Raw genomic sequence first — 27648 nt, 5'->3', positions numbered from 1 at the left:
GGCGGTTCTCAATCAGAGTCAGGTGATTCTTGTTGTCTCTGATGGGGAACCGTATTTAGGTAGCCTGGGTTTCACTGTGTATTTCGTGGGTGATTGTTCCTGTCTCTGTGTAGTTTCACCAGATATGCTGTAATTAGGTTTCACGTTCCGTTTGTTGTTTTGTATTTTGTATAGTTATTTCATGTGTCACTTTTTCCATTAAAGTCATGAGTAACCACCACGCTGCATTTCGGTCCGACTCTCTTTCGACAAACGATAAACGCCGTTACAGGGGGTGGCACATTTTTCACAAGCCCCATGGACAGACGGCCTGGTAAAAGTTAACCACCGGCAGTCAAACCCAAGACTGCTGCACTTATATGAACCAACCACACCCCATTCCCTATGCTTTCACTAAATACAAAAAACCCAGATTCTGATGGATTAGCCTTGAGAGAGAGAGAGAGACTTGCTTTATCAATGTTAACATGTGTTTCCCATGTCAATAAAGCCCCTTGAATTGAATTGAGAGAGAGAGAAAACACACAGAATCTGCAGCAATTCTGCAATTGCTTTCACATGTTGTGAACTACACATACATAGTTAATGCAATCCACCAGCATAAACCATATGGCATTCCTATTTCCCATGCAGCAAATTAGCAATGAAGGTTACATGTGGCAGGTGCAGGGGTAGGAGGTGGGGTATGGACATAGAACAGCGGGAGGGAGGGTGGGTACGGACACAGAACAGCAGGGAGTGTGGGCGGGTTTACCTGAGGATACGGAGTGGGGAAATTCTGTCTGTAGGGTAGTTCCTCCCCTTCCCCCCCTCCTCCCCCATAGTGATGCAAGGGGGCTGTATGGAAACTGACATACCCTGTGAACCCCACTTCCTGTCGTGTCAAACTGACGGGCGAGAGAGAGGCTCCCCTTCTCTTCCCTGACTCACTCACTCACTTTTTGTTTCAATGAAGAGATAAAAGCCTATTTACTTGCCAAAGCTACAGTTAATGCAAATGATGCTGCTGCTATCAATGTATTATTTATAGGGTGAGCAGAGCCGCAGACATTTCCACAGAACTGGGAGCTAAGCTTACAGGAGATTAGACATGCTATCTCATTCATTTACCAGGGGGTAATTGCTAAACTGCGGGGGAATTAAGATGTGTGAGGCTCCCATTGGTGGTTCATGGTGGATTGGCTGGTGGTGCTGGTGCTGGTAGCAGCCATAGATGAAGGAGCCAGCCACCCCATAAGACGTAGATAAACAAGTGTTCAGTTGTGAAATTGGTATTACTACAAATACTCTATAGGCACTCACCAACAGCTGTCAAACAGACTGACAAATTATTTCTAACTGATGGCAACTTGGAAATCTGCCATTTAACAACATAAAGACTGTGATACAAGTTGCAATGCGATCACTAGGATATTAGGGACAGCAGTAGTGTATTTTCATGCATGAAATTAATTTGAATATGATGTTAAAACCTACATAAAAGTGTGATATACAGTGATTTGGGAAAGTATTCAGACCCTTTGAATTTTTTACAGCATTATTGTAAAATAGATTTCAAAAATAACAATCCTCATCAATCTACACACGATACTCCATAATCACAATTTTATAATACATTTCTTTGCACATGTATTATAAGAAAAAACAGGAATACCTTATTTACATAAGCATTCAGACCCTTTGCTCAGGACCTCAGACTCGAAATTGAGCTCAGGTGCATCCTGTTTCCATTGATCATCCTTGAGATGTTTCTACAACTTGATTGGAGTCCACCTGTGGTAAATTCAATTGATTGGACATGATTTGGAAAGGCACACACCTGTCTATATAAAGTCCCACAGTTGACAGTACATGTCAGAGCAAAAACAAAGCCATGAGGTCGAAGGAATTTCCCGTAGAGCTCCGAGAGAGGATTGTGTCGAGACACAGATCTGGGGAAGTGTACTAAAACATTCTGCGGCATTGAAGGTCCCCAAGAACACAGAGGCCTCCCTCATTCTTAAATGGAAGAAGTTTGGAACCACTAATACTCTTCCTAGAGATGGCCTACAGGCCAAACTGAGCAATCATGGGAGAAGGGCCTTGGTCAGGGAGGTGACCAAGAACCAGATGGTCACTCTGACAGAGCTCCAGAGTTCCACTGTGGAGATGGGAGAATCTTCCAGAAGGACAACCATCTCTGCAGCACTCCCCCAATCAGTCCTTTATGGTAGAGTGGCCAGATAGATGCCACTCCTCAGTGATAGACACATGACAGCCTGCTTAGAGTTTGCCAAAAGACGCCTAAAAGACTTTCAGACAATGAGAAACAAGATTCTCTGGTCTAATGAAACCAAGATTGAACTTTTTGGCCTGAATGCTAAGCGTCACATCTGGACGAAACCTGGCATCAGCCCTACTGGGAAAGCTCGGTGGTGGCATCATCATGCTGTGGGGATGTTTTTCAGCGGCAAGGACTGGGAGACTAGTCAGGATCGAGGGAAAGATGAACTTAGCAAAGTACAGAGAGATCCTCAAAGAAAACCTACTCCAGAGCGCTCAGGACCTCAGACTGAGTTGAAGGTTCACCTTCCAGCAGGTACAATGACCCTAAGCACACAGCCAAGACAACACAAGAGTGGCTTCGGAACAAGTCTCTGAATGCTCTTGTGGTCCAGCCAGAGCCAGGACTTGAACCCGATTGAAAATCTCTGGAGAGACCTGAAAGTAGCTGTGCAGCGACGTTCCCCATCCAACCTGACAGGGTTTGAGAGAATCTGCAGAGAAGAATGGGAGAAACTCCCCAAATACAGGTGTGCCAAGCGTGTAACGTCATACCCAGGAAGTCTTGGCTTTAATCACTGCCAAATGTGCTTCAACAAAGTACTGAGTAAAGACTGAATAGTTGTAAATGTGATATTTCAAAAACATTGTTTTGCTCTGTTATTATGGAGTATTGCATGTAGATTGCTGAGAAAAAAATATCTAATCCATTCTAGAATATGGCTGTAACGTAAAACAAAATGTAAACCAAGTCAGGGGGTCTGAATACTTTCCGAATGCACTGTTTGTGATTTATGATCTATATTCTAAAAGCAGGTTCTTCTCTGCATCACATTGTTGTATTGTATGTAAAATGTGATATACGTTGTGCACAGGCTGAGGGTGTCATTAACAGGTTTAAGGAGTTGAAAAGACGCAACATTCTCTTACTCCTATAAAAGCAGTGTTATCATTTGCGTTGTGAAAAACTAACAGTGCAAATATATACCTTACTGAGCTGTGTTCCCTGTCAGTTTCTTTCCTACTCATCCTCATCTAGTAGTCTGTTATTCTCCTCTTCCCTTTAACCGAAGGCTGTTTCTTCTTCTTCAGTCAGGAACCCAACATGTGTTATTCACAACTCCTCACGTACACTTCATGTGGTGGGGAAAATAAACAGAAAAGAGTCTTACCTTGTCATCAACGTCACTCTCGCTGTCACACTACAAGGGAAGAGAAAGGAAAACATAAGGAATTATTCATTTTATCCTCCCTTCCCCAACCACCACCACCAACAAACTCATAATCAGTGCATATGTTATTTTTTACGTGACTTCTTGTTCAGTGACAGCTTTCAACACAAACAAGGGAAGATGAAGGGAGAAAAGTGTGGCGTTTGAGAGTTTAAGGTTTAAAAGCAGTACACAATATAATACAATAACACTACTCTGGAGTTTTCTGTGCAAATACAATGGTTTACAAAAGGTTGAAAAAAACCCAGAAGAATAATAAGCAGTGTTATAGAGTAAAGGTATTTCATTCAACAGAAACTTGTCCATCATTATTTTGATTAGGATGTGAATTTATCATTTGTGCTTCCACACATCATTAGATCATAATATCCTATAAACTACATTTTTCATTAGTATGCTAACATTAATGCATTTCAAGTCTGATTCTGAAAAGGACTACAAGTTTTCAAATGCAAATGGGCAATTATGGTATAGTATACTGCATATGGTTTATACAGATGTAGTATAAATGTAGTATACTGTATATAGAATATACTGAGGTAGCCTACAGGTATGGATCTTAATTAGATCAGTATTGTCACAGCAATATAATCCTGCAGCAACAGGATTTGAACGTTTAGTCCATAATGTTGTTTGATCAGTGGTTAAGCTGGCCAAAATTAGGCTACATGAAAAGTGCAATATTGTTAATATAACTGTGTGTTAGAACGGGTTTTCAGGGAATTTATGTCAATTATGAAGCTCATCTGCATTTCCTAATGTGCAGGAAAATTCTTATCACCAAAAGTGATAAAACTAAGATCCTAATTCTGTAGAATGCCACAACCTCTTTAGCCACCTGTGTCCTGCATGACTAGCATTCCTTTACAAGGCACAGAAGCTCTTCTCTCATTTCTTCTCTACTTCCGTTTCTCACGTTCATTAGGTGTTTAAAGTGAATAAATGTTCGTCCAGGCCGCCCCTCTCACACTACAATGGGAAGTGAAGTTGTGGAAATAGGAGTGGACCGGTTGGTGAGACCTCCTGGACCTCACAGTGGGGGAGCCAGGGAGAAAAGAAAAAAGCTATTCACGCAAAGAGCCATAGAGAAGAGAAGGCCCCCTAAAAACACTGCCTGCCTGGCTTCAATCTGTCAATTAAGTTTCTGTGGCAACATATTTAAGTGCCCCTCTTTATTTGGTTGAACTGCTTTTCAGAGCTCCGGCACAAAGGGAGACGTTGGGTCAAAGGAGACACAGCGGCCCTTTGTGTTGTAGCATGGTGGGTCTAAATGTAGAATTAAGTAACGCGGAGCAATCAGCACTACAGTCCAGACCTGGATTCAAATACTATTCAAAATCTATCAAAAACCTTTAGCGTTTGCTTTAGCCTGCATGGAGTGCTAGATTGGTGCATTTGCACTTTTGTGACAGCTCTATTGGTTCTATTGCCCCTGGCAAACTCAATCAAGCACAGCAAAAAATTTTTGACATAATTTCAAATAGTATTTGAACCCAGGTATGCTACCGCCCAGAGGCCAAGATCTCTCCAGAGAGCTACACTCCTGCCCTTAACTCATCTCATTCAGAAGACTTCTCCTGACTGGGGACAGAGGTAAGTCAAGAGATTCTGTGGCTCAACATGACATGAGTGACTGTGTGTGTGTGTGTGTGTGTGTGTGTGTGTGTGTGTGTGTGTGTGTGTGTGTGTGTGTGTGTGTGTGTGTGTGTGTGTGTGTGTGTGTGTGTGTGTGTGTGTGTGTGTGTGTGTGGTTGTTATATCTGTCTATATAACATCTTAAGGCCATGGTGAACTCCTAAACTCCCATATTCAACCATTCTTACAGGAGAAGGGGAGCTGAGACATTTAAACTGGAGGTCAGGTCGATAAAAAAAGAGGGGACATAATTATTAATGCATTGATTTCCTTTCTAGAACTAATCAAAGTCATTGATGCTATTCAGAGGCAGTGAGTGAAAGAGAGAGAGTGAGAGAAAGAGAAACAGAAAGAGCGATTCGGAGAGGGAAACAGAAACAGAGAAAGAAACAAACCAAGAGAGATTCAGAGAGAGAAAGAGAAATTCAGAGAGAGAAAGAGAAAGAGAGATTCAGAGAGAGAAAGAGATTCAGAGAGAGAAAGAGATTCAGAGAGAGAAAGAGAAAGAGAGATTCAGAGAGAGAAAGAGATTCAGAGAGAGAAAGAGAAATTCAGAGAGAGAAAGAGAAAGAGCGATTCAGAGAGAGAAAGAGATTCAGAGAGAGAAAGAGAAAGAGAGATTCAGAGAGAGAAAGAGATTCAGAGAGAGACAGAGAAATTCAGAGAGAGAAAGAGATTCAGAGAGAAAGAGAAAGAGGAATTCAGAGAGAGAAAGAGATTCAGAGAGAGAAAGAGATTCAGAGAGTGAGAGAAAGAGAGATTCAGAGAGAGAAAGAGTGATTCTGAGAGAAATAGAAAGAGAGATTCAGAGAGAGAAAGAGAAAGAGAGATTTAGAGAGAGAAAGAGAGATTCTGAGCGAAACAGAAAGAGGGAAAGAGAAACAGAAAGAGAGATTCAGAGAGAGAAAGAGAAAGAGAGATTTAGAGAGAAAGAGAGATTCTGAGAGAAACAGAAAGAGAGGGAAAGAGAAACAGAAAGAGAGATTCAGAGAGAGAAAGAGTGATTCTGAGAAACAGAAACAGAAAGAGAGGGAAAGATAGGATAATCAAAAGGCCTTGACATTAGAATGTCATTTTACAACACAAAGCCTATGTGAATGTTCCATTGTGTACAATCAATTATGTGTGTATGTGTGTGTGCACGTGTCTGTGTATGTACGCGTGCATGTGCATGCGTGTGAGAGTGAGTTCAGGATTAGAGGAAAACATTCTCAGGGGAATGTTTACAAACCATAATTCCAGGGCTTTACTTGTCAAAATACATTCATGAAAGGTACAGGGCATTACAGAACTACAAGTGGCTTAGGCCCCCTGTCAATCACTTTCCCATTTAGTGCCGGGGGTTCTCAGCAAATTGATTGTCACATATTTCTACCTAGATGAGCCTGTTACTGGCTCAACACAACCTGTAACGAAGCAACATTTGTCTTTCTCTTACCACTCAGTCATTTTTAAAACAAAACAAAACCACCAGCCTTTCTCCTTGCTTGATTTTCCTGTCGACAATGAGCCTGGAAGTAAATAGATCCTGGTTTGAGATCATACCCAGGGACCTGGGAGAAATGTGTTCTTAGTGTGCACCACAACAGCCGGGCACTTCACACAGTAATGCTAGTTCCCACTGTTATTGTTGGAGCCGAGCTAAAAACCTGCATGGACATTGGAAATGAACAGAATAGGAGGATTCTGGCTGCAGCTGAAATGCCCAAGCGCAGACCTGCAGGATGGTCTCACTGAGGATGAGAATGCGAGTAGAGGATGAGGAGGCCACAGAGGACTAGATAGTAGGAGAAGGATAAGGAGGAAAATAATATCAAAATAGCAAAGCAGAGCTCTCATCCCCCCACAGCCAAACCGTTAAGAAACATCTCCTGCAGCAGACTGTAAAGGATGGAGTTACCCTTATGGATGAAAACACATGAATTTCACATGTGAACACGCGAAAGGTTCCAAAAACACGTGATCTAATGTGAAGTTCATGTGATAACATGTGACAAAGCAACGTGATAACATGAAAATGCACATGAAAACATGTGAACTGTTCAAAAAACACTTGTTTTCACATGATTTCGCATGTGAGAGTTCATGTGAAATCATGTGATTTTTCTGGAAAGGTGTTCTCACTTGGGTAGGAGAGGCAAGTGAAAAGTGAGAACAAAACAGTAAAAACATAGAGGAGATGGAGGGGGTCTGTCAGGGAGGTGTTTGGCTAGCATGGCTCCAGGCTATTACTACATAGTATTATAGGCCTGAGTCTACACTGAGTGTACAAAACATTAAGAACACCTGCTCTTTCCATGACATAGTCATGGTGAATCCAGGTGAATCCAGGCGAAAGCTGTGAACCCTTATTGATGTCACCTGATAAATCCAATTCAATCAGCGTAGATGAAGGGGAGGAGATGGGTTAAAGAAGGATTGTTAAGCCTTGAGACACATGGTTTGTGTATTATGGTTTGTGTATGTGTACCATTCCGAGGGTGAAGTGCCTTTAAATGGGGTATGGTAGTATGTGCCAGGCGCACCGGTATGTGTCAAGAACTGCAACACTGCTGGGTTTTTCACGCTCAACAGTTTCCAGTGTGTATCAAGAATGGTCCACCACCCAAAGCACATCCAGCCAACTTGATACTACTGTGGGACAAGAGACACCTGTCTGATTCACGCCTGTCTGAGTGGACTAATCCATTGTGAAGGCCACGGGGATGGCACACAAGCATCACCAGTAGTACATTTACCAATAATTACCATCATTTGTCATCTACAATGTTTGTTTGGTTATGGTAATTTCTGTTAATGCATTCAATATATTGTTATAACAGTCTTACCGTTGTCATTGTAGGAGTCTAAACAAAAATCTAGGGTACACAAAAAAGCATTGGTTTATTTCATTCCATTTATGAGTTGTCAATTTATTAATTGTCTTTTGTTTGGAGCGCTCCTGTCAATGTTGAGTAAGGACACACACCTGATTATGCATGAAACTAGACTACCTGGCCGATGCACAAATGTAGGATTAAAAAATGTGCCCATTTGGGGATCTGATACTATTTCTGGATGTCTTAACTCACTGTAGAGCTTCTCAAAGCAAGTAAAGTAAGTCTGTTTTTACATCCATAGAGAATGACAATAGTTCCTCAACGTAGCCTATTTGAAACATCTTTCCAGCTCTCTCCCTTTTGATAACTACTCAGCATGAAATCGGAAAAAATGTCATGCTCTGATCCTGTGGAAATGGCATAAAAAAGGCCTTCCTGATTACTTATTATGCCTTGCGCAAATACTCTGCAGCTGTGTCTGTCTGTCCGTCAGTCCGGAACTCACTGGCCCACAGGAAACTCAAGTTAATAGTTGATACAATGTTTCAAGTTCCTTGTATGTATAGCCAATGTGATTCATAGGATATTTATTTTTATCAGGATATTTTCTACCTGTGGACTGCAATGTTATTATTTGTTGGCTGTGTAGGCTGTCTTTACATATTGGCAATAGAAGTTACTTTTAGATTTCTATCATTTTCATTTAGATAGAATGTTGATTAACCACATGAAATTGATTTTGAGATATGAATAATTTTTTATAAATGAAATAAAACTGTCCCATGAAAATGTGCATATGTAAATCGTAACTGGCACGCAGATCAGTAGAAATGGTAGGATAACTTGGCACTCCAAATGGAAAAGGTTGCCGACCACTAGTGTGGCCTATAACCGGCAACTTCTGGAGCATAATGTCAGAATCTGCAAAGACCAGCAGCAGCGGGCAGCGGGGGGGTTCGGGTCGGGAACAGTTATTTTTAACTGGTTAGGCTATATTGACCTCTGTCTCCCTCCTTAGTAATTTGTGTGTCATACTTTTTAATTGCAGTACTTAAAGAATCAGGCAAAGTACTGTAGCCTATATATAGTTGATTTTATTCAAAGATAGGGTGTGTCTATATATGGAAAAATACACATTTTAAAGAACAGACGACTCTCGGCTGACCAAGATTTTTTGTTGTTGTCGGGACAGTTCTAATTGGGCCAATGCCATCCTGAACAATATGGTTGTAAAGTGGCTGGGTAGAACAGCACTCGCCCTTCCCTCACTGTTGAACTGAGAGAACATCCTCTGTACTGTAGTAGCCAGCTAGGGCCAAGCGAGAAGAGGAAACACATTAGCCAAATGGTGAAAATGCAAAACCACAAACACACCAACAGCATGACGGCAGGCTGGACCAGTCAGAGGGGACATTGTTAAAAGCCCAGAGATATGTTGCTCACAAAGTTCCCTGACAGGAGCGAGGCCCCAGTAAAACAAAAGGAGAGAAGAGAGAGAATACCTGGCTACCGGTTCAGAGGCCGGCAGAGTGAGCAGCAACATCTGCACCTGGCAACTGCATGTAACCAGGGGCTAGCTTTACGGGATGGTTCAGTCTCTCTGCCCCCCTACCCCTTCCTCACCCCCAGCCTCCCCATCCTTCTCCTCTCCCCCAGCCTCCCCATCCCTCTCCTCTCCTCCACACCAAAAAACGTATGGTTTTGACATTTACGCAGCTCTCAACACGTTGGGAGCGGGAGATTTATTCAGACAGAGAAACAGCAGTCCAGACTGGGTCTTAGTGCTAGGCTAGCCCCATGACAACCTCATATCTCAGACCTGGAATGAAGCAGCAGGGCTGAGGACGAGACAGGAGACAGGGGTGGAACCAACCGGATGATTATTCCTGACATTTTTCTGGCAGATTTCGTAATAGACGTGTGTGGGGGGAAGACAATAAGAGTTGCGCATCCCGGAGCACATTAAAAACGACTGCCCAAATTAATCACACAGTTCCACCTGTCACATTCTGAAGAGACTTGCAATGAATTTGCCTTGGAACGAGAGGGAGAAACTTGCCCGGCAACATCAATACTGGCACAGCATCAATGTCTGCTGGGGGCTGTCTGCCTGAATACTGATTGGGGCCACCCTGGCTGTGTGATATCCACAAGGAAGCAAAACAAGAATGGAGGCTTGTAGTGCATAAATTTCACTGTCAGCTTTCTCTCCAAAAATGTAACTGTGAGGTTATACTGAAACTATCAATATTTGTGCCTCAGCCAAACAAAAATTGTCTCAGAAATACTTAACCACCCACAGATTATGATAAGACCTCATATTCACGGTTGAAAAGCCAAAAGGGTGAGACAGTTGGGCATCTTCATGTTGTCAGAGAGAATGGTCTAAATCCAGGGCCAGTTCTCCTCAGACAGTGTCTTAAATGGCCATTTTGGTTTATTATTGGAGGGCGTGGTGAAAAGCACAGACTCCATACTGTTTGAGATCTCAGAGGCACTCTGTGTTGGCCTAATGGCTCATCCAGATACATTGGGATCCAATGGTAGCTTTACGCATGAAACAGCCACAATTTCCTCCACCTCAATTTCCCTCCTGTGGCTCCGGAGATGAGGTGTGTGATATATTTTGTGCGTCCCAAATGTCACTATATTCCCTTAATAGTGCATTACTTTTGACCCTGGTCAAAAGTATTGCACTATAAAGGGAATTGGGTGCCATTTAGGATGCAGATATTGTTCCTGCTGGGGTACTCTGCCTCTGCCACCGCTCATAGTGCCCCAGGACACCAACCACCAGGCATGTTGTTAGCAGCAGCCCGGGAGGTCTCCATGGTATCACAGAGCACCACAGAACATGTTAAGCACTTCTTCCTACAGGATTCAGACATCCATAATTCATGGAGGTGATGCTTCTTGCATGCCCCTCTCAGTCTCAACATGATGATGAGTCATCGTAGAGGCTGGGGGGTCGAGAGGACGCCGAGATTATTCTGATTGCATAACAAACAAGGGGAAAATGCAACAAATAAACCTCTCTTCTGGGCGCGCTACGGAAAAGCGCACAATGCCTTGAGTTGCTGTAAACCAAAGCTGGAGCAAACAAAACATTTTCATTTTTGAATAGAAAGGAAGAGAGAAGCCAGTGGTTATGTTTTCCCACTGTAAATAGTCTACCGGCACCACAGGGTTCATGGTCTCTAACACTGGGCTTCTACCCTTTACACAACTCGACTAACATTGTCACCACCGTTCAACCTTCTCAACCTTTGAGAAGAGAAAACAAAGATATATAAAGTAGTTCCTCTTGACCCTTCCTGGCACCTGCATGTGAGTGCACCACCCGGCACTCTGATTTGATCAAAGGCTCAGATCTATACAGCCATTTGACCCTTGACCTTGCCTGGGGGCTGCATGGGAAGTCAGGTGATTACCAGGGGTCAGACCAAGGGCTGGGGATTAGGGAGGTATTGATCCAGCTGAAGATGGAGGCTCTGAGAAAAAAGCTCTGCGGGCGGAAATGATATCGACTACGAAAAGAAAAGGCCCCGGCTCTGATGTAAAACTATATTTGAGCTGGGGACCTCTGATATGGCTGTACAAGCAGAGAGCTGAGCGGATAGAGAGAGAGTAGAGCGTATAGGAGAGAGATAGGGCTCTTTTCATTAAGACAGACACTGTGGTTCTTTGGGAGGACCTGAGGAGCTGACATACTATAGGGAGCTGGAGCACGGAGCCATGTAAATCATCCAGAGAACAATATAAAGATGAAGGGTCTTAATTTGATCACTGTGTTGCAGGAGAACGTTCCTGCAATGCAGGACATTTAAAACTTGTCGTGTATTTGAGGTTTAAAAAGGCTTATGAAGTTTTTAATTTCCACTATTAAATTTCAGACTTGATTTTCTCTTATGAAAAATGTATTACTCCCTAAAAAAATGTCCATCAATTATAATCCACATTTATAATCGACATACAGTGCATTCAAAAAGTATTCAGGCCCCTTGACTTTTTCCACATTTTGTTACTCATCAATCTATACACAATACCCGGGCACTGGCGGGGCCACTGCTCTGACATGCACTGTCAACTGTGGGACCTTATATCGATAGGTGTGTGCCTCTCCAAATCCTGTCCAATCAAATAAATTTACCACATGTGGACTCCAATCAAGTTGTAGAAACATCTCAAGGATGATCAATAGAAACAGGATGCACATGAAGTCTCACAACAAAGGGTCTGAATACTTATGTAAATAAGGTATGTCTGTTTTTAAAATGTTTAATACATCTGCAAACATTTCTAAAAACCTGTTTTTTGCTTTGTCATTATAAGGTATTGATGAGGAAAAAATTGTATTTAATACATTTTAGAATAAGGCTATAAAGTAACAAAATGTGGAAAAAGTCAAGGGGTCTGAATACTTTCCAAATGCACTGTATATAATCCACTTTACATGTTGCGTTTATATTTTTTTTCAGTTTAATAATTCACATTTCTTGTTGCTACAAGATAATTTTAATTTGCTGCTCAAATTAAGATCCTACTTCTGTAGGCCTGACCCCCAATCCTGCCAGGCCAAGTGGCCAACCTAAGCCAAGCGCGGCTTTACAAAACCCAGACCACGTGTAAACAGCCTCCATCAGGGACCGCTAGCCCAGCGGACAAATCCAGAGAGTCCCCCTCTAAATTAAAGGACTGCCCTGTGCCTTCCAACTAGAAATCCCTCAGCCTTTGCTTTCAGTACTCGCTAGGGGAGGGGGGCTGAGGGGGTGTTGGCGGGCTCTCACAATAGTCTGGCTCTGGCAGGGAGAGGGGGGAGCAGAATCTAATGGGACTGATAGGAGAGAGATGGGGGAGCATTTATTCATGAGGAAAAAACAAGCGGCCAAAAAGCCAGCAGCAAAGGTACTGCGAATACACAATGGTATTATGCATACGCTACAGCCCTAGGAGAGAAGGAGAAAATGGAGGTTGAAGAGAGAAAATGAATAATACAGAGAGAGAGCGAGGAGAGACAGAGAAAGAGAAAAATACTGATTTACGGCGTCATTTTAGCAACTCATCTTTCATATGGCCCCCTTGGCTTCCTGTTTTCTCCCCTGTCTGTCTCCTCTCTTCTCTCGCCTCACAGTTTCCAGAGAACACCACAACCACCACAACCAGCAAGCACCTCCCCCATCAGAGACACCCACCCACACACGCAACCCACCCTCCTCTGTTTTGATATGGCTCCTGGCCCACTCCTGGCCCCTCCTCTGTTTTAATACAGCTCCTGCCCCCACCCCACCCTCCTCTGTTTTGATACGGCTCCTGGCCCCCACCCCACCCTCCTCTGTTTGATACGGCTCCCGCCCCCACCCCACCCTCTGTTTTGATACGGCTCCTGGCCCCCACCCCACCCTCCTCTGTTTTGATACGGCTCCTGGCCCCCCACCCCAACCTCCTCTGTTTTGATATGGCTCCTGGCCCCCCACCCCACCCTCTGTTTTGGTACGGCTCCTGGCCCCCCACCCCAACCTCCTCTGTTTTGATATGGCTCCTTCCCCCACCCCACCCTCCTCTGTTTTGATATGGCTCCTGCCCCCCACCCCACCCTCCTCTGTTTTGATATGGCTCCTGGCCCCCACCCCACCCTCGTCTGTTTTGATACAGCTCCTGCCCCCCCACCCCACCCTCCTCTGTTTTGATACGGCTTCTGCCCCCCACCTCACCGCAGAGCAGAGCTACAGCGGCAGACAGCATTGGAAATTTAAATCGGGTTTAGGAGAAATTAGCAGAGGAAGGAAGGAAATGGGATGTTGACTTGAACTGGCCCCGAGGGCAGCTGAGAGTCTCCCTGCTCTGCGCGGCGTGGCACGGGCTCCACTGGCTGCCTGACAGTTTGATGGAGCGAGTGGAGGCTTCCCTGAGGCCTGCGCCAAAGTCTCTCACACTGATGTAGCTCAGTGAGGAACAGATTGAGCCTCTGGGCATTGCTCTGTACAGTTTCTCTCTTCCTCTCCGTCCTTCCCTCCTCTCTCTCTATCTTTCTCTCTCGACCCCTCCCTCACAGAAAGAGAGAAAGGGGGAGAGAGATAAGGCTTCCCCTTCCCTGTAGCTCTTGTTCTCTCGGACAGCATTGTGATGAACACTACAGATGCCGTTTATTGACTTCTAGCCTATGCAAAGGGCTAGGGAGGGAGAGAAGGAGAGAGATTGAGGGGGAGTCAGCGGCTGTGAGGGCACAGACTTAATGAAAAGAGTCTTACAGCAGCCCACTGTGTGCTGGTCATGAGAAGCATGTGCCACCGGGGGGCTCTACTGCTAATTTCGGGGGCCAGCCAAGCGTTTCACGCTAGACTTGTCATTCGGCCATAGGGGTATTCATGCTGGGTGACAGCAATTGCCAGAGGGGGCCGATCTCGTTCTTCCTTTTCCTCCTTCCATTCCCTCTTGCCTCCCACCCTCTTTCCCCCTTTGCAATGATCAAAAACGGTCATAGGCAGGCTAAAGAATTACAAATGAGTGTCCTGTGGCACTGGCTGGGACTGGATTCAACTCCCTCTCTCCTCAGATGGCCAGGACAGTATAGCTCATCTCCGCCCCCCTGCCTGTCTGTCTGGAATACATGTGCAGGGTTTTCTACTGTATCTTGTTCTACAACCAGTTAACACAGCATTAATCTACAGCAAAACAAGAGGGTTAATCCCAATCCCAAATCTAATAGAAATACTACATGTGAGCTCCTGGCCTCAGATGAGATGAGAGTAGCATCTCCCACACTAAGTCTCCATCCCAAATGAAACCCTATTCCTTATATAGTGCACTACTGTAGATCATAGGGCTCTGGTAAAAAGTATTGCACTATATAGGGAATAGGGAGCCATTTGCAACGCAGTCTAAGGCTCAATTCCTCCCCTGCTACATGTTACTGTCTGTATGTCTGTCCTAGAGGTGAAAGCTGGCCTACAGGTCTTTAATGAGTCGACTTCCAGAGGATTTGGCCTGCTCTTGGGTTCTCTCTGAACTTGGATATACAAGGAGAACAAAGTAATTGGAAATCATTAGAGGATGAAGGATGGAAGACAGAACTCTAGATGCAGAACCATAGCTTCACTGAGATGCCCAGGCAAACTAACTTTCCTCACCCTGGGCTGAAATCCTCATCACAGAGACTACTGTTTAGAAAATTAAAGGGCAGACACTTGTTTTACTACTGACAGCTATGGAGAGAATGAATAACACTACTGATGGAGAGAGAGAGACAGAGAAAATAAAGAGATGTTAACAGCGGGTTCTATCCTCCTTAAAACGCTATGTCTGCCTTAGGTATGTCAATTGAGAGAGAGAGAAGAGGGGGAGAGATGAAAGGAGGAGGGTGAGATACTGTATGTAGTCAGTAATGAAGGGTTGGAAAGGAGTATGGGGGTGTGTGGGGAGAAGTGAATTAACCTGAGAGAAAGAAGGAAACTTCTGTTCATCCACCAAAACAAGTTGCAGGGAAGAGAGAGCGAGAGAGAGAAAAAAAGAGAGAGCACAGAGAGAGGGATATGAGAGAGAGCGAGGAAGGAGGAGGGGAGAGGAGAGGAGGAGCACATCCTCAGGCTGTGAATAATTTAGAGGAGCACTGGGAAGACGAAACAAAGACAAACACAAAACACTGGCAGCGTTTGACCCAGAGCTGCAGCGAAATCATCACACTCTCTCTGTCTTTTTTTCTCTCCCTCTCTCTCATGGCTCTCCCTCAGAGCCAGACAGTGAAGAAACAGCTGTGCTCTACTCTTGTTTCTCCTCATATTCTATAAGACACAAAATAATGGCTGACAACTCAGTTCCAACTGACTCCTCCCCCAGCCAGCCAACCAGCCTTCCCTGTCCTCAGAGAGAGGAGAGAGACATGCCGCTGTCTGCCGCTGCTAATACTGAACCAGGGAAGGTGGGCTCAGCCCACACCCTCATGGAGCCCAGCCGTCACTGCAGAGACAGTCACAGTACCCATCACCATCAGGAGCTTCTCTCTTCTGCCAGATATAAAGACAGCTCTGAGACAATGCAGCTAAAATCAGCAGGAAGATAAGGCAGGATAGGGTAGGGTCCTATATATAAACGGTAGAGTAGGGTCCTATATATAGACGGTAGGGTGGGGTCCTATATATAGACGGTAGGGTAGGGTCCTATATATAGACGGTAGGGTAGGGTCCTATATATAGACGGTAGGGTAGGGTCCTATATATAGACGGTAGGGTAGGGTCCTATATATAGACGGTAGGGTAGGGTCCTATATATAGACGGTAGGGTAGGGTCCTATATATAGACGGTAGGGTAGGGTCCTATATATAGACGGTAGGGTAGGGTCCTATATATAGACGGTAGGGTAGGGTCCTATATATAGACGGTAGGGTAGGGTCCAATATATAGACGGTAGGGTAGGGTCCTATATATAGACGGTAGGGTAGGGTCCTATATATAGACGGTAGGGTAGGGTTCAATATATAGACGGTAGGGTTGGGTACTATACTGCAGATGGTAAGGTACAGTTGGGTACTATACTACAGATGGTATGGTAGGGTTGGGTACTATATTGCAGATGGTAAGGTACAGTTGGGTACTATACTACAGATGGTATGGTAGGGTTGGGTACTATATTGCAGATGGCAGGATAGGATTGGGTACTATACTACAGACGGTAGAGTAGGGTAGGTTTGGGTTCTATACTGCAGATGGAATGATAGGGTACTATACTGCAGACTGTAGTGTAGGGTAGGGTAGGGTGTGGTAGGGTAGGGTATGGTAGGGTAGGGTAGAGTACAATACTGCAGATGGTAGGGTTGGGTACTATACTAAAGACGGTAAAGTAGGGTAGGTTAGGTTGGGTACTATACTGCAGATGGTATGGTAGGGTACTATACTGCAGATGGTAGGGTAGGGTACTATACTGCAGATGGTAGGGTATGGTAGAGTTGGGTACTATACTGCAGATGGTAGGGTACAGTAGAGTTGGGTACCATACTGCAGATGGTAGGGTTGGGTTGGGTACTATACTGCAGATGATAGGGTAGTGTACTATATTGCAGACGGTAGGGTAGGATAGGGTACCATACTGTAGACGGTAGGGTAGGATAGGGTACTATACTGCAGATGGTGGCGTAGGGTCGGTTTGGGTACCATACTGCAGACGGTAGGGTAGCGTAGGTTTGGGTACCATACTGCAGACGGTAGGGTAGGATAGGGTAGGGTACTATAATGTAGGTGGTAGCATACGTTTGGGTACTATACTGCAGATATAGGGTCCTATATATAGATGGTAGGGTAGGGTCCTATATATAGACGGTAGGGTAGGGTCCTATATATAGACGGTAGGGTAGGGTCCTATATATAGACGGTAGGGTAGGGTCCTATATATAGACGGTAGGGTTGGGTACTATACTGCAGATGGTAAGGTACAGTTGGGTACTATACTACAGATGGTATGGTAGGGTTGGGTACTATATTGCAGATGGCAGGATAGGATTGGGTACTATACTACAGACGGTAGAGTAGGGTAGGTTTGGGTTCTATACTGCAGATGGAATGATAGGGTACTATACTGCAGACTGTAGTGTAGGGTAGGGTAGGGTATGGTAGGGTAGGGTAGGGTAGAGTACAATACTGCAGATGGTAGGGTTGGGTACTATACTAAAGACGGTAAAGTAGGGTAGGTTAGGTTGGGTACTATACTGCAGATGGTAGGGTAGGGTACTATACTGCAGATGGTAGGGTATGGTAGAGTTGGGTACCATGCTGCAGATGGTAGGGTACGGCAGAGTGAGGTACCATACTGCAGATGGTAGGGTACGGTAGAGTTGGGTACTATACTGCAGATGGTAGGGTACAGTAGAGTTGGGTACCATACTGCAGATGGTAGGGTTGGGTTGGGTACTATACTGCAGATGATAGGGTAGTGTACTATATTGCAGACGGTAGGGTAGGATAGGGTACCATACTGTAGACGGTAGGGTAGGATAGGGTACTATACTGCAGATGGTGGGGTAGGGTCGGTTTGGGTACCATACTGCAGACGGTAGGGTAGCGTAGGTTTGGGTACCATACTGCAGACGGTAGGGTAGGATAGGGTAGGGTACTATAATGTAGGTGGTAGCGTACATTTGGGTACTATACTGCAGACGGTAGGGTAGGGTAGAGTACTATACTGCAGATGGTAGGGTAGGGTAGGTTTGGGTACCGTACTGCAGATGGTAGGGTAGGATAGGGCAGAGTTGGGTACTATACAGCAGACGGTAAGTTAGAGTACTACTATTATAGTGTGGATGTAGCAGAGCAGTAAATCACATCTGTTCTCTCTGTCTGTTATTTGGGGGAGGAGAGGTTAAATGGAGTTCATTGAAACACCCTTCATCAGGCCACCATGAATCACAGCACCTGTTGAGGTCTGTGTCTGTGTGTTTCAAGTTCTATTAGTCGTATGTACAGGATACACATGATATACACTGCTTACTTACAGGTGCCTTCTCTAAAATGCTACAATAAGAAATAATAAAAGATAAGAATACAAACATAAATTAAATGGCTCAGTAGAATAGAATAAGCATTTTAGAATAAGTATAATACAGGAGGGCAAAATGTATAGCAGTTGTGATGTGCATGTAGCATGAATGAATACAGTGCCTTCAGAAAGTATTACCCCTTTACTTATTTCACATTTTGTTACAGCCTGAATTCAAAATGGATTAAATAGATGTTTTTTCTCACCCATCTACACACAATACCCGATAATGATAAAGTGAAAACATGCTTTTAGAATGTTTGCTAATTTATTGAAAATGAAATAAAGAATGATCCTATTTACATAAGCATTCACACCCCTGAGTCAATACTTTGTAGAAGCACCTTTGGCCATGATTACAGCTGTGAGTCTTTCTAGGTGAGTCTCTAAGTGCTTTCCACACTTGGACTGTGCAACATGTGTCCATTATTTTTAGAAAATTCTTCAAGTTCTGTCAAATTGGTTGTTGATCATTGCTTGACAACCATTTTCAGGTCTTGAAATATACTGGACAAAAATATAAACACAACATGCAACAATTTCATATAAGGAAAGAAATTAATGACTGGGCATAGGCCCACCCACTGGGGAGACAGGCTTTATTACAGACAGAAACCCACAGGTTCATCAGCTGTCCAAGTGAGGCCGGTTGGACGTACTGCTAAATTCTCTAAAACAACATTGAAGGCAGCTTAAGGTAGAGAAATTCATATTAAATTAGCTGGCAACAGCTCTGGTGGACATTCCTGCAGTCAGCATGCCAATTGCACGCTCCCTCAAAACTTGAGAAATCTGTGGCATTGTGTTGAGTGACAAAACTGCACATTTTAGAGTGGTCATTTATTGTCCCCAGGACAAGGTGCACTTGTGTAATGATCATGCTGTTTAATCAGCTTCTTGACATGCCATACCTGTCAGGTGGATGGATGGTGGATGGATCAGTAGTGGAGAGGGTAGCAAGTTTTAAGTTCCTCGGTATACACATCACAGACAAACTGAATTGGTCGACTCACACAGACAGCATCGTGAAGAAGGCGCAGCAGCGCCTCTTCAACCTCAGGAGGCTGAAGAAATTTGGCTTGTCACCAAAAGCACTCACAAACTTCTACAGATGCACAATCGAGAGCATCCTGGAGGGCTGTATCACCGCCTGGTACGGCAACTGCTCCGCCCTCAACCGTAAGGCTCTCCAGAGGGTAGTGAGGTCTGCACAACGCATCACCGGGGGCAAACTACCTGCCCTCAGGACACCTACACCACCCGATGTTACAGGAAGGCCATAAAGATCATCAAGGACATCAACCATCCGAGCCACTGCCTGTTCACCCCGCTATCTTCCAGAAGGCGAGGTCAGTACAGGTGCATCAAAGCTGGGACTGAGAGACTGAAAAACAGCTTCTATCTCAAGGCCATCAGACTGTTAAACAGCCACCACTAACATTGAGTGGCTGCTGCCAACACACCGACACTGACTCAACTCCAGCCACTTTAATAATGGGAATTGATGGGAAATGATGTAAATATATCACTAGCCACAATGCTACCTTATATAATGTTACTTACCCTACATTATTCATCTCATGTGCATACGTATATACTGTACTCTATATCATCGACTGCATCCTTATGTAATACATGTATCACTAGCCACTTTAACTATGCCACTTTGTTTACATACTCATCTCACATGTATATACTGTACTCGATACCATCTACTGTATCTTGCCTATGCTGCTCTGTACCATCACTCATTCATATATCCTTATGTACATATTCTTTATCCCCTTACACTGTGTATAAGACAGTAGTTTTGGAATTGTTAGTTAGATTACTTGTTGGTTATTACTACATTGTCGGAACTAGAAGCACAAGCATTTCGCTACACTCGCATTAACATCTGCTAACCATGTGTATGTGACAAATAAAATTTGATTTGATTTGATTTTGATCTTAGCAAAGGAGAAACACTCACTAACAAGGATATAAACACATTTGTGCACAAAATTTGAGAGAAATAAGCTTTTTCTGCACATGAAACATTTCTGGGATCTTTTATTTCAGCTCATGAAACATGGGAGCAATACTTTACATTGCGTTTATTTTTTTGTTCAGTATATATTTTCAAGTAGATTTGAGTCAAAACTGTAAATCGGCCACTCAGGAACATTCACTATCTTCTGGTAAGCAACTCAAGTGTAGTTTTGGCGCTGTGTTTTAGATTATTGTCCTGCTGAAAGGTGAATTCATCTCCCAGTGTCTGATGGAAAGCAGACTGAACCATGTTTTGCCTGTGCTTAGGTCCATTCCATTTCATTTTTATCCTGAAAAACTCCCCAGTCCTTAATGATTACAAGCATAACCATAACATGATGCAGCCACCACTATGCTTGACATTATGGAGAGTAGTACTCAGTAATGTGTTTACTTTGCGAGGCCTTGGAAAACCTCCCTTGTCTTTGTGGTTGAATCTGTGTTTGAAATTCACTGCTCGACTGAGGGACCTTATAGATAATTGCATGTGTTGGGTACAGAGATGAGGTAAATCAAATCAAATCAAATGTATTTATATAGCCCTTCTTACATCAGCTGATATCTCAAACTGCTGTACAGAAACCCAGCATAAAACCCCAAACAGCAAGCAATGCAGGTGTAGAAGTATGGTGGCTAGGAAAAACTCCCTAGAAAGGACAAGGCATTCAAAAATGATTATTGCACACATACTGAGTCCATGCAACTTATTTAACTTGTTAAGCACATTTCTACTCCGGAACTTATTTAGGCTTGCCATAACAAAGGCGTTGAATACTTATTGACTCAAGACATTTCAGCTAATTTGTAAAAATGGCTAAAAACATAATTCCGCTTTGACATTATGGGGTATTGTGTGTAGACCAGTGACAAAAAAATATAAATTTAACCAGTTTTAAATTCAGGCTGTAACACAACAACTAGTAGCTTGTTAATGAGGAAGGAGGAGGTGGAAGTTCCCAGGTCTGGCTGGTTTTGTCCAACATCACCGGCAGCCATTTACAGTATGGAGTACCGAAATAATGAAAGCCAAAAACAAACAAAATAAGTAGCATAAAAAGCTACCTTTTAAAACAAAGAGCTACTGTACCCCCACGATCTCTCTCCCCTTTGTCTCCAGTCTCTCTCCCCCTCTATCTTTCTCTCTCCCCCTTGCTTCGTCTGAGCGGAGGCTGATATTAATGGGATGTCCCTTGTTTGTAAACGTGCCAAGTTGTGTGCACCACCGCAGGCTGTCTATTACAGCAGGCCTCTGGGGTGCCTGTTCCATATGGCGTCACATATGGCACTCAGCACCATCAATTAATGTTGTTATAATACTGATTTTATGAGCTGTGTTTTCACTCCTCTTCATTTCATCTCCCCTACCTCTGTTTGCTGTGTGTGTGTGTGTGTGTGTGTGTGTGTGTGTGTGTGTGTGTGTGTGTGTGTGTGTGTGTGTGTGTGTGTGTGTGTGTGTGTGTAGCTTTTTGGCCACCTGCCTTCCCCCGCTTCCTAACAACCTATTTTTTTCCCCCATCGGAGGACTTGGGCTTTTAAGCCTGTGAAAGTGGTGTGGTCCTATAGATCCACATAGTAATGTCCTGAAACATGGGGCTTTGCTCCCATCCCGCTTTAATGTACTACAAAGGTTGCACAATTGTCAACGTGTCAGATCGTCGTCCTACAGCAGAGGAAAGAAACAGCAAAAAGTTGAAGACACTTCAATTGAACCAGAAAGAGAAAATTAGGTAATATGAATGTATAGCGGTTGGAGGGGTCCTTTATACATCTCTTCTACCTCCTGTAGGTCAGTATTAGGCCTCATCAGAAGGCTAATTTGTAGTTTGAGTGTATGTACTGTACAAAGCCATTCTCACACAGACAGACGTATACATGTAAAGAACCGGGTGGTTTCTAAACCAAGTGCCTTTGGTGTCTTGATCTGACGAGGAGGAGAACAAGATAGCAGCAGAAAGAGGCGGAGGTGCCGTTGGTACGGCAGAGCGGCACTTAAAGGGCTCCCACGCCAACACACACGGAAAGCTTCGTCAGAGAACAAAAGAATGAGAGAACGACACAATTAGAGGAGAGATCACTGGCAGCCTGGGGAGGAAAGCTCCTCCCGAATCAAGAGCCCCCTTGAACAGAACGGAACTCTCTAGTTTGAGGAAGAACACAGTCAAAGGGGCTTTAAAACGTTTCGGATGGCTAATCACGCTCAGGATAAAAGAGTTCCGTTGTGTAGAGCGGCGTGTACGGCGGCGGTGTCTGCATAGAGATCGGGACGGGGGTTTAGGGGGGAGCTTCCTCGTTCTGATTCCTCAGATTCCTTCGTCTCTGATTCTGATTGTTTTTATTTCAGCACCTCTTTTCATTTCAGGCTGGCAGGCAAAGCAGTGAAGCCAGGCAATGAAGGCAAGCAAGGCAGGCCTGTCTGAAGGTGCAGTCAGACTCAGATGCTTTGTAGTGATATTTCCAGCAGCACAATCTCATTACCGTGTGGCATTAGGAGAGACGCAGTGCAGAGGGTGGATTGTCATCTCATGCTGTCAAAAGTTCAGTCACAGAATAGAGACACACTGACTAACTTCTATGATCTATTACTGTATATTTCCCAGACTTTAGCTCTGCATGCTAACACAGTCTTGTGGCGCACAGGACACCTGGGTGCGAATCCTGGGAAGTCACACAGTACGTTCCCCATGCCCATAGAGCTGATAGAGATTCAACTGAATCACATGGGTAAATTAACCCCTGTCTGTAATAATTCAGTGAGGTCCGGAATGGTTGGATCTTTGATAAAGACGAGCAAAAAAGACAATATAAAATAAACAATAGAAATACTGAGCTATATTGTATACACATTTTTTTCTTCCAATTATATTACTTTATACTAATTTAATTGCTAAGAGAAAGAGATTATTTTTACCATTATTATTTTTAAAAATAGCATACAATATAGCTTGGTATTTTTTTAAATTATTTATGCAGTCTTTTTCCCTCATCTTTACCAAGGGTGACAATAATCCTGGACCCCTTCATTGGTCTATACATTTAATGTCCAGCTCTGCGATGCAACTATAAATACTCTGTAACTTTGTAATACTCTGTACTCCTCTTTCAGTTACAGTATATCTACTTAATCTGAACACATACTGTAGTGTATTACACAGTCTTAGGGTAAACAAACAACTAACAACAAGAAGCTCTTTGTATTTTAAAGGTGGAGAAGTTGGAGAGGGCCACAACATCCCACACCTCTTGAACTGGGTGAGAGTTTAGCTCAGAGGTTTAACTTCACATGAAATAATCCAGTTCCTTCTAGGTGTCCTGTCTGTCCTCTCTAAGTTGATTTCACACGGGGCCCTCCAACCTTCTGACCAACCAAATTTCTCTCTGTTCTGTTGAAGAGGCTGCCAGAGGATTGATTGAGCAAAGCGCCTGGTTACCATGTGAACCCGGCCTGTTGCTGGGGAGACCGTCACAAAGTGCTTCCTGGGTAATTTTCGAGGTCACTGGTTTGGTTTGTGCTTAGCTGTGTGGGGCAGATGGGCCCACCCTAATTCAAGGCCCAGCGGGAGCTCTTTCATTAGGCACTGTGAATACCCTCATTCATCCTCACAACCTCAATTGGTCATGCTGCGTCATTGCACAACGCCTAGGACAACCTTTTCTCTCTCTACCTCTTTCTCTCTGTGTCTCTCTCTTTTCTCTCCTCTCTCAACTTTGTCATGGTGTTTTTTTTGTTCTGGCTCATCAAAGATATCTTCAAAGCCCAAAACTTGAGACTCACAAACACACCAGTCAACACATATAGATTTGTGTTGGACTGCAGAACCAGACCGTGGGGAAGTAAGATACTAACATTCCTTTCTTTATTTTGTTTCTAAACTTTAGAAAAATGCCATGCATGCCAGCGCAATTCTGGTACACCATATTGTGATCCCAAAACCTCACATTCACCACAGCAGGGGGCATATCAACCCTACATAGACAACACCTCTGACTTTACATCAGTAACATCAGAGTTCTATGCCACACTGCTGCTCACAGTTCAGTCTGATGTATTCTGCAGACTCACAGATATAATAGAACATTCTATAGTATTATATTGTATCCCTATGGCCTAGCTGTAGCATAGTTCAGGCTGCTGTGTATTCTCCATAGAGAGCCAAACTGAAGAGTCTAGCTGAAGAGCCTAGCTGAAGAGCCTAGCTGAAGGGCTTAGTTGAGCTCTACTCAGGGCCATTGCAGAGCTAATCCCCTCTGTCCTGTAATGTAATGGCTGCAGCCGCTGGGTCGGTTGGCCCTTGCTTCTCCCCTTCACCTCATCCGAGGCCCTAACTGAGTCTCAGATCTGGCCTAGTGAGAAGTGACTAATTACATGTAGTTATTAGTGCCCCTGGAATGAGACCCACTCCAAGCAGTAACAGGCTGTGTCTTTTCTCCCTTTTCTCAGCCTACTGGGCTGGACGCCGGGCACGGTGCGGATGAGACCTGGCATCTTCAACGCTAACCTTAACCTTGAAGAGGACTGCCTGCTGTACCAGAGGGGACAGGCAGCCATCTTGTACTGGAGAGTGAGAAGAGGAGGTTCAGGGGGTAGAATGACACTTCTTTATAAACCAAAGAAGACAATGGCCAAAAGTGAAGGAGGATGACAACAGAGTCCATATGAGCACAGACAGGGGAGGGGGTGTGGAGAGACGGGGATGGGGGCGTACCCATAAAAAAAAACATGACAGGAGTCCTCAGTGATGTTTAATGCACCATTATAGCACACATACTGTATGCAGCTGCTAAAAACAAGATGGTGGCAGGGTGGAAGACAGGTTTGATTAAGACTGGAGGCTTGTTTCCAGTGACGCACAGGAGGCTGCATGGCTGATGTGATGCCTGCTTTCCCCAGGCAAGGCAGACATAGAGAGAGAGAGATAGAGTGAAAGGAAGACAGAGAGAGAGAGATAGAGTGAAAGGAAGACATAGAGAGAGAGAGATAGAGTGAAAGGCAGACATAGCGAGAGAGAGATAGAGTGAAAGGAAGACATAGAGAGAGAGAGATAGAGTGAAAGGAAGACATAGAGAGAGAGATAGAGTGAAAGGAAGACATAGAGAGAGAGAGATAGAGTGAAAGGAAGACAGAGAGAGAGAGATAGAGTGAAAGGAAGACATAGAGAGAGAGATAGAGTGAAAGGAAGACATAGCGAGAGAGAGATAGAGTGAAAGGAAGACATAGAGAGAGAGATAGAGTGAAAGGAAGACATAGCGAGAGAGAGATAGAGTGAAAGGAAGACATAGCGAGAGAGAGATAGAGTGAAAGGAAGACATAGAGAGAGAGAGATAGAGTGAAAGGAAGACATAGCGAGAGAGAGATAGAGTGAAAGGAAGACATAGAGAGAGAGAGATAGAGTGAAAGGAAGACATAGCGAGAGAGAGATAGAGTGAAAGGAAGACATAGAGAGAGAGAGATAGAGTGAAAGGAAGACATAGCGAGAGAGAGATAGAGTGAAAGGAAGACATAGAGAGAGAGATAGAGTGAAAGGAAGACATAGCGAGAGAGAGATAGAGTGAAAGGAAGACATAGAGAGAGAGATAGAGTGAAAGGAAGACATAGAGAGAGAGAGATAGAGTGAAAGGAAGACATAGCGAGAGAGAGATAGAGTGAAAGGAAGACATAGAGAGAGAGAGATAGAGTGAAAGGAAGACATAGCGAGAGAGAGATAGAGTGAAAGGAAGACATAGAGAGAGAGAGATAGAGTGAAAGGAAGACATAGAGAGAGAGAGATAGAGTGAAAGGAAGACATAGCGAGAGAGAGATAGAGTGAAAGGAAGACATAGAGAGAGAGAGATAGAGTGAAAGGAAGACATAGCGAGAGAGAGATAGAGTGAAAGGAAGACATAGCGAGAGAGAGATAGAGTGAAAGGAAGACATAGAGAGAGAGAGATAGAGTGAAAGGAAGACATAGAGAGAGGAAGACAGAGAGTGATAGAGAGAGAGGAAGACAGAGATAGAGAGAGATAGAAAGAGAGCGAGATAATTTGCCTCTATAATAGCTGACAAGTCTCCTGTCCTCCTTCTCCTCCTTTTTTATGTCATTATTTTGTAAAGTGCTGCTGTGCTATCTATGTTATTTCCGAACTGCATGCCACTATGCCACCTCGAGCCTCAACTAGTACAAAAAAATGGATTACACTAAGAGAAATAATTTACATTTCCAGCGTGATATTTCTAAATTAAATTTCAAACCCCAAAATTGTACATCCCTTAAGCATATTGTCTAAGGGAAAAAAACAAAATAGTCTTTAAATTAAATTAACTCTTGCGTTTGAGGCATATTTTAAACCCCAGCAACGGTTATGATTTAAGTCCATGTTCTAGAGAACAAACGCCTACCCTCCATCCCTCCATCCCCCTCCTTATCCCTCCATCCCTCCATCCCCCTCCTTATCCCTCCATCCCTAACACATAATATTAGTGCCGTGAGTTGGTCTCTCCATGAGAGATTAACCAGGTTAAAACGTTCAGGCAGCTCTGCGGTGGGGATGCTCTCTCCCCTCTGGGGTCTGCACTATCATTTGCAGGAGAATTACTTCAGTAATGAAGAATCCAGGCCCATATATTCTACTGGCCTCACCTTCCTCTCCTTTTCTCCCCGCCTCGTCTTCCAACTACACTGAACAGCTAGTAAAAATTCCCTTTAAAACATTCTTAGAGCAGTTTTACCTCCCAGCAAGCACAATTATGTAACTTTCATTTCAATTGATTTATGTGCTGGGCAGGGGATGAAAAAACAGGCTGTGAAAGCGAGAGAGTGCACAGGCCTTTAACAAATAGGTAGACAGGCATACAAGCCATGTGTTACAGTGGGAGGAGAGAAGATGGGGAGGAGATGCAAGGGAGGGAGTCAGGAGGGTTTTGGGGTGTATTAGAGATCGAGCAAAGGTGGGGGGGGCATAGCTATTCCACTTGATTAATAACACTAATCAAATTATACAGTGTTCCACTGTGCTATGAAATCTAGGGCCATAATGTGTTCTAATGGTGAGTGTCATGGAGCTAAACTTCAGGGGGAAAACACCGTGCCGCTGCATATGACTGCTGCACATCTTAATGAAGGCAGTAAAACATCCATTTCCAGGAGCCATGCACTCAATGAAAGGGAAGATT

At 44.0% G+C, this 27648-nt stretch overlaps 1 protein-coding gene across 1 annotated transcript in view; it reads right to left on the bottom strand.

Annotated features, from left to right (window-relative positions):
- The window catches only part of LOC118358451 (autism susceptibility gene 2 protein), a 498631-nt gene that overhangs the window by 155820 nt on the left and 315163 nt on the right, over positions 1-27648 (bottom strand). Inside the window, 1 exon segment of the mRNA XM_052479010.1 lies at positions 3435-3464. Within this exon segment, the coding sequence (XP_052334970.1) occupies positions 3435-3464 (30 nt within the window).

Source organism: Oncorhynchus keta, chromosome 25 (assembly GCF_023373465.1).
Source record: "Oncorhynchus keta strain PuntledgeMale-10-30-2019 chromosome 25, Oket_V2, whole genome shotgun sequence".
In the NCBI taxonomy this organism is placed as follows: domain Eukaryota; kingdom Metazoa; phylum Chordata; class Actinopteri; order Salmoniformes; family Salmonidae; genus Oncorhynchus; species Oncorhynchus keta.
The sequence above is the reverse complement of the archived record's forward strand: the minus strand, read 5'-3'. Positions and strand labels throughout refer to the sequence as shown.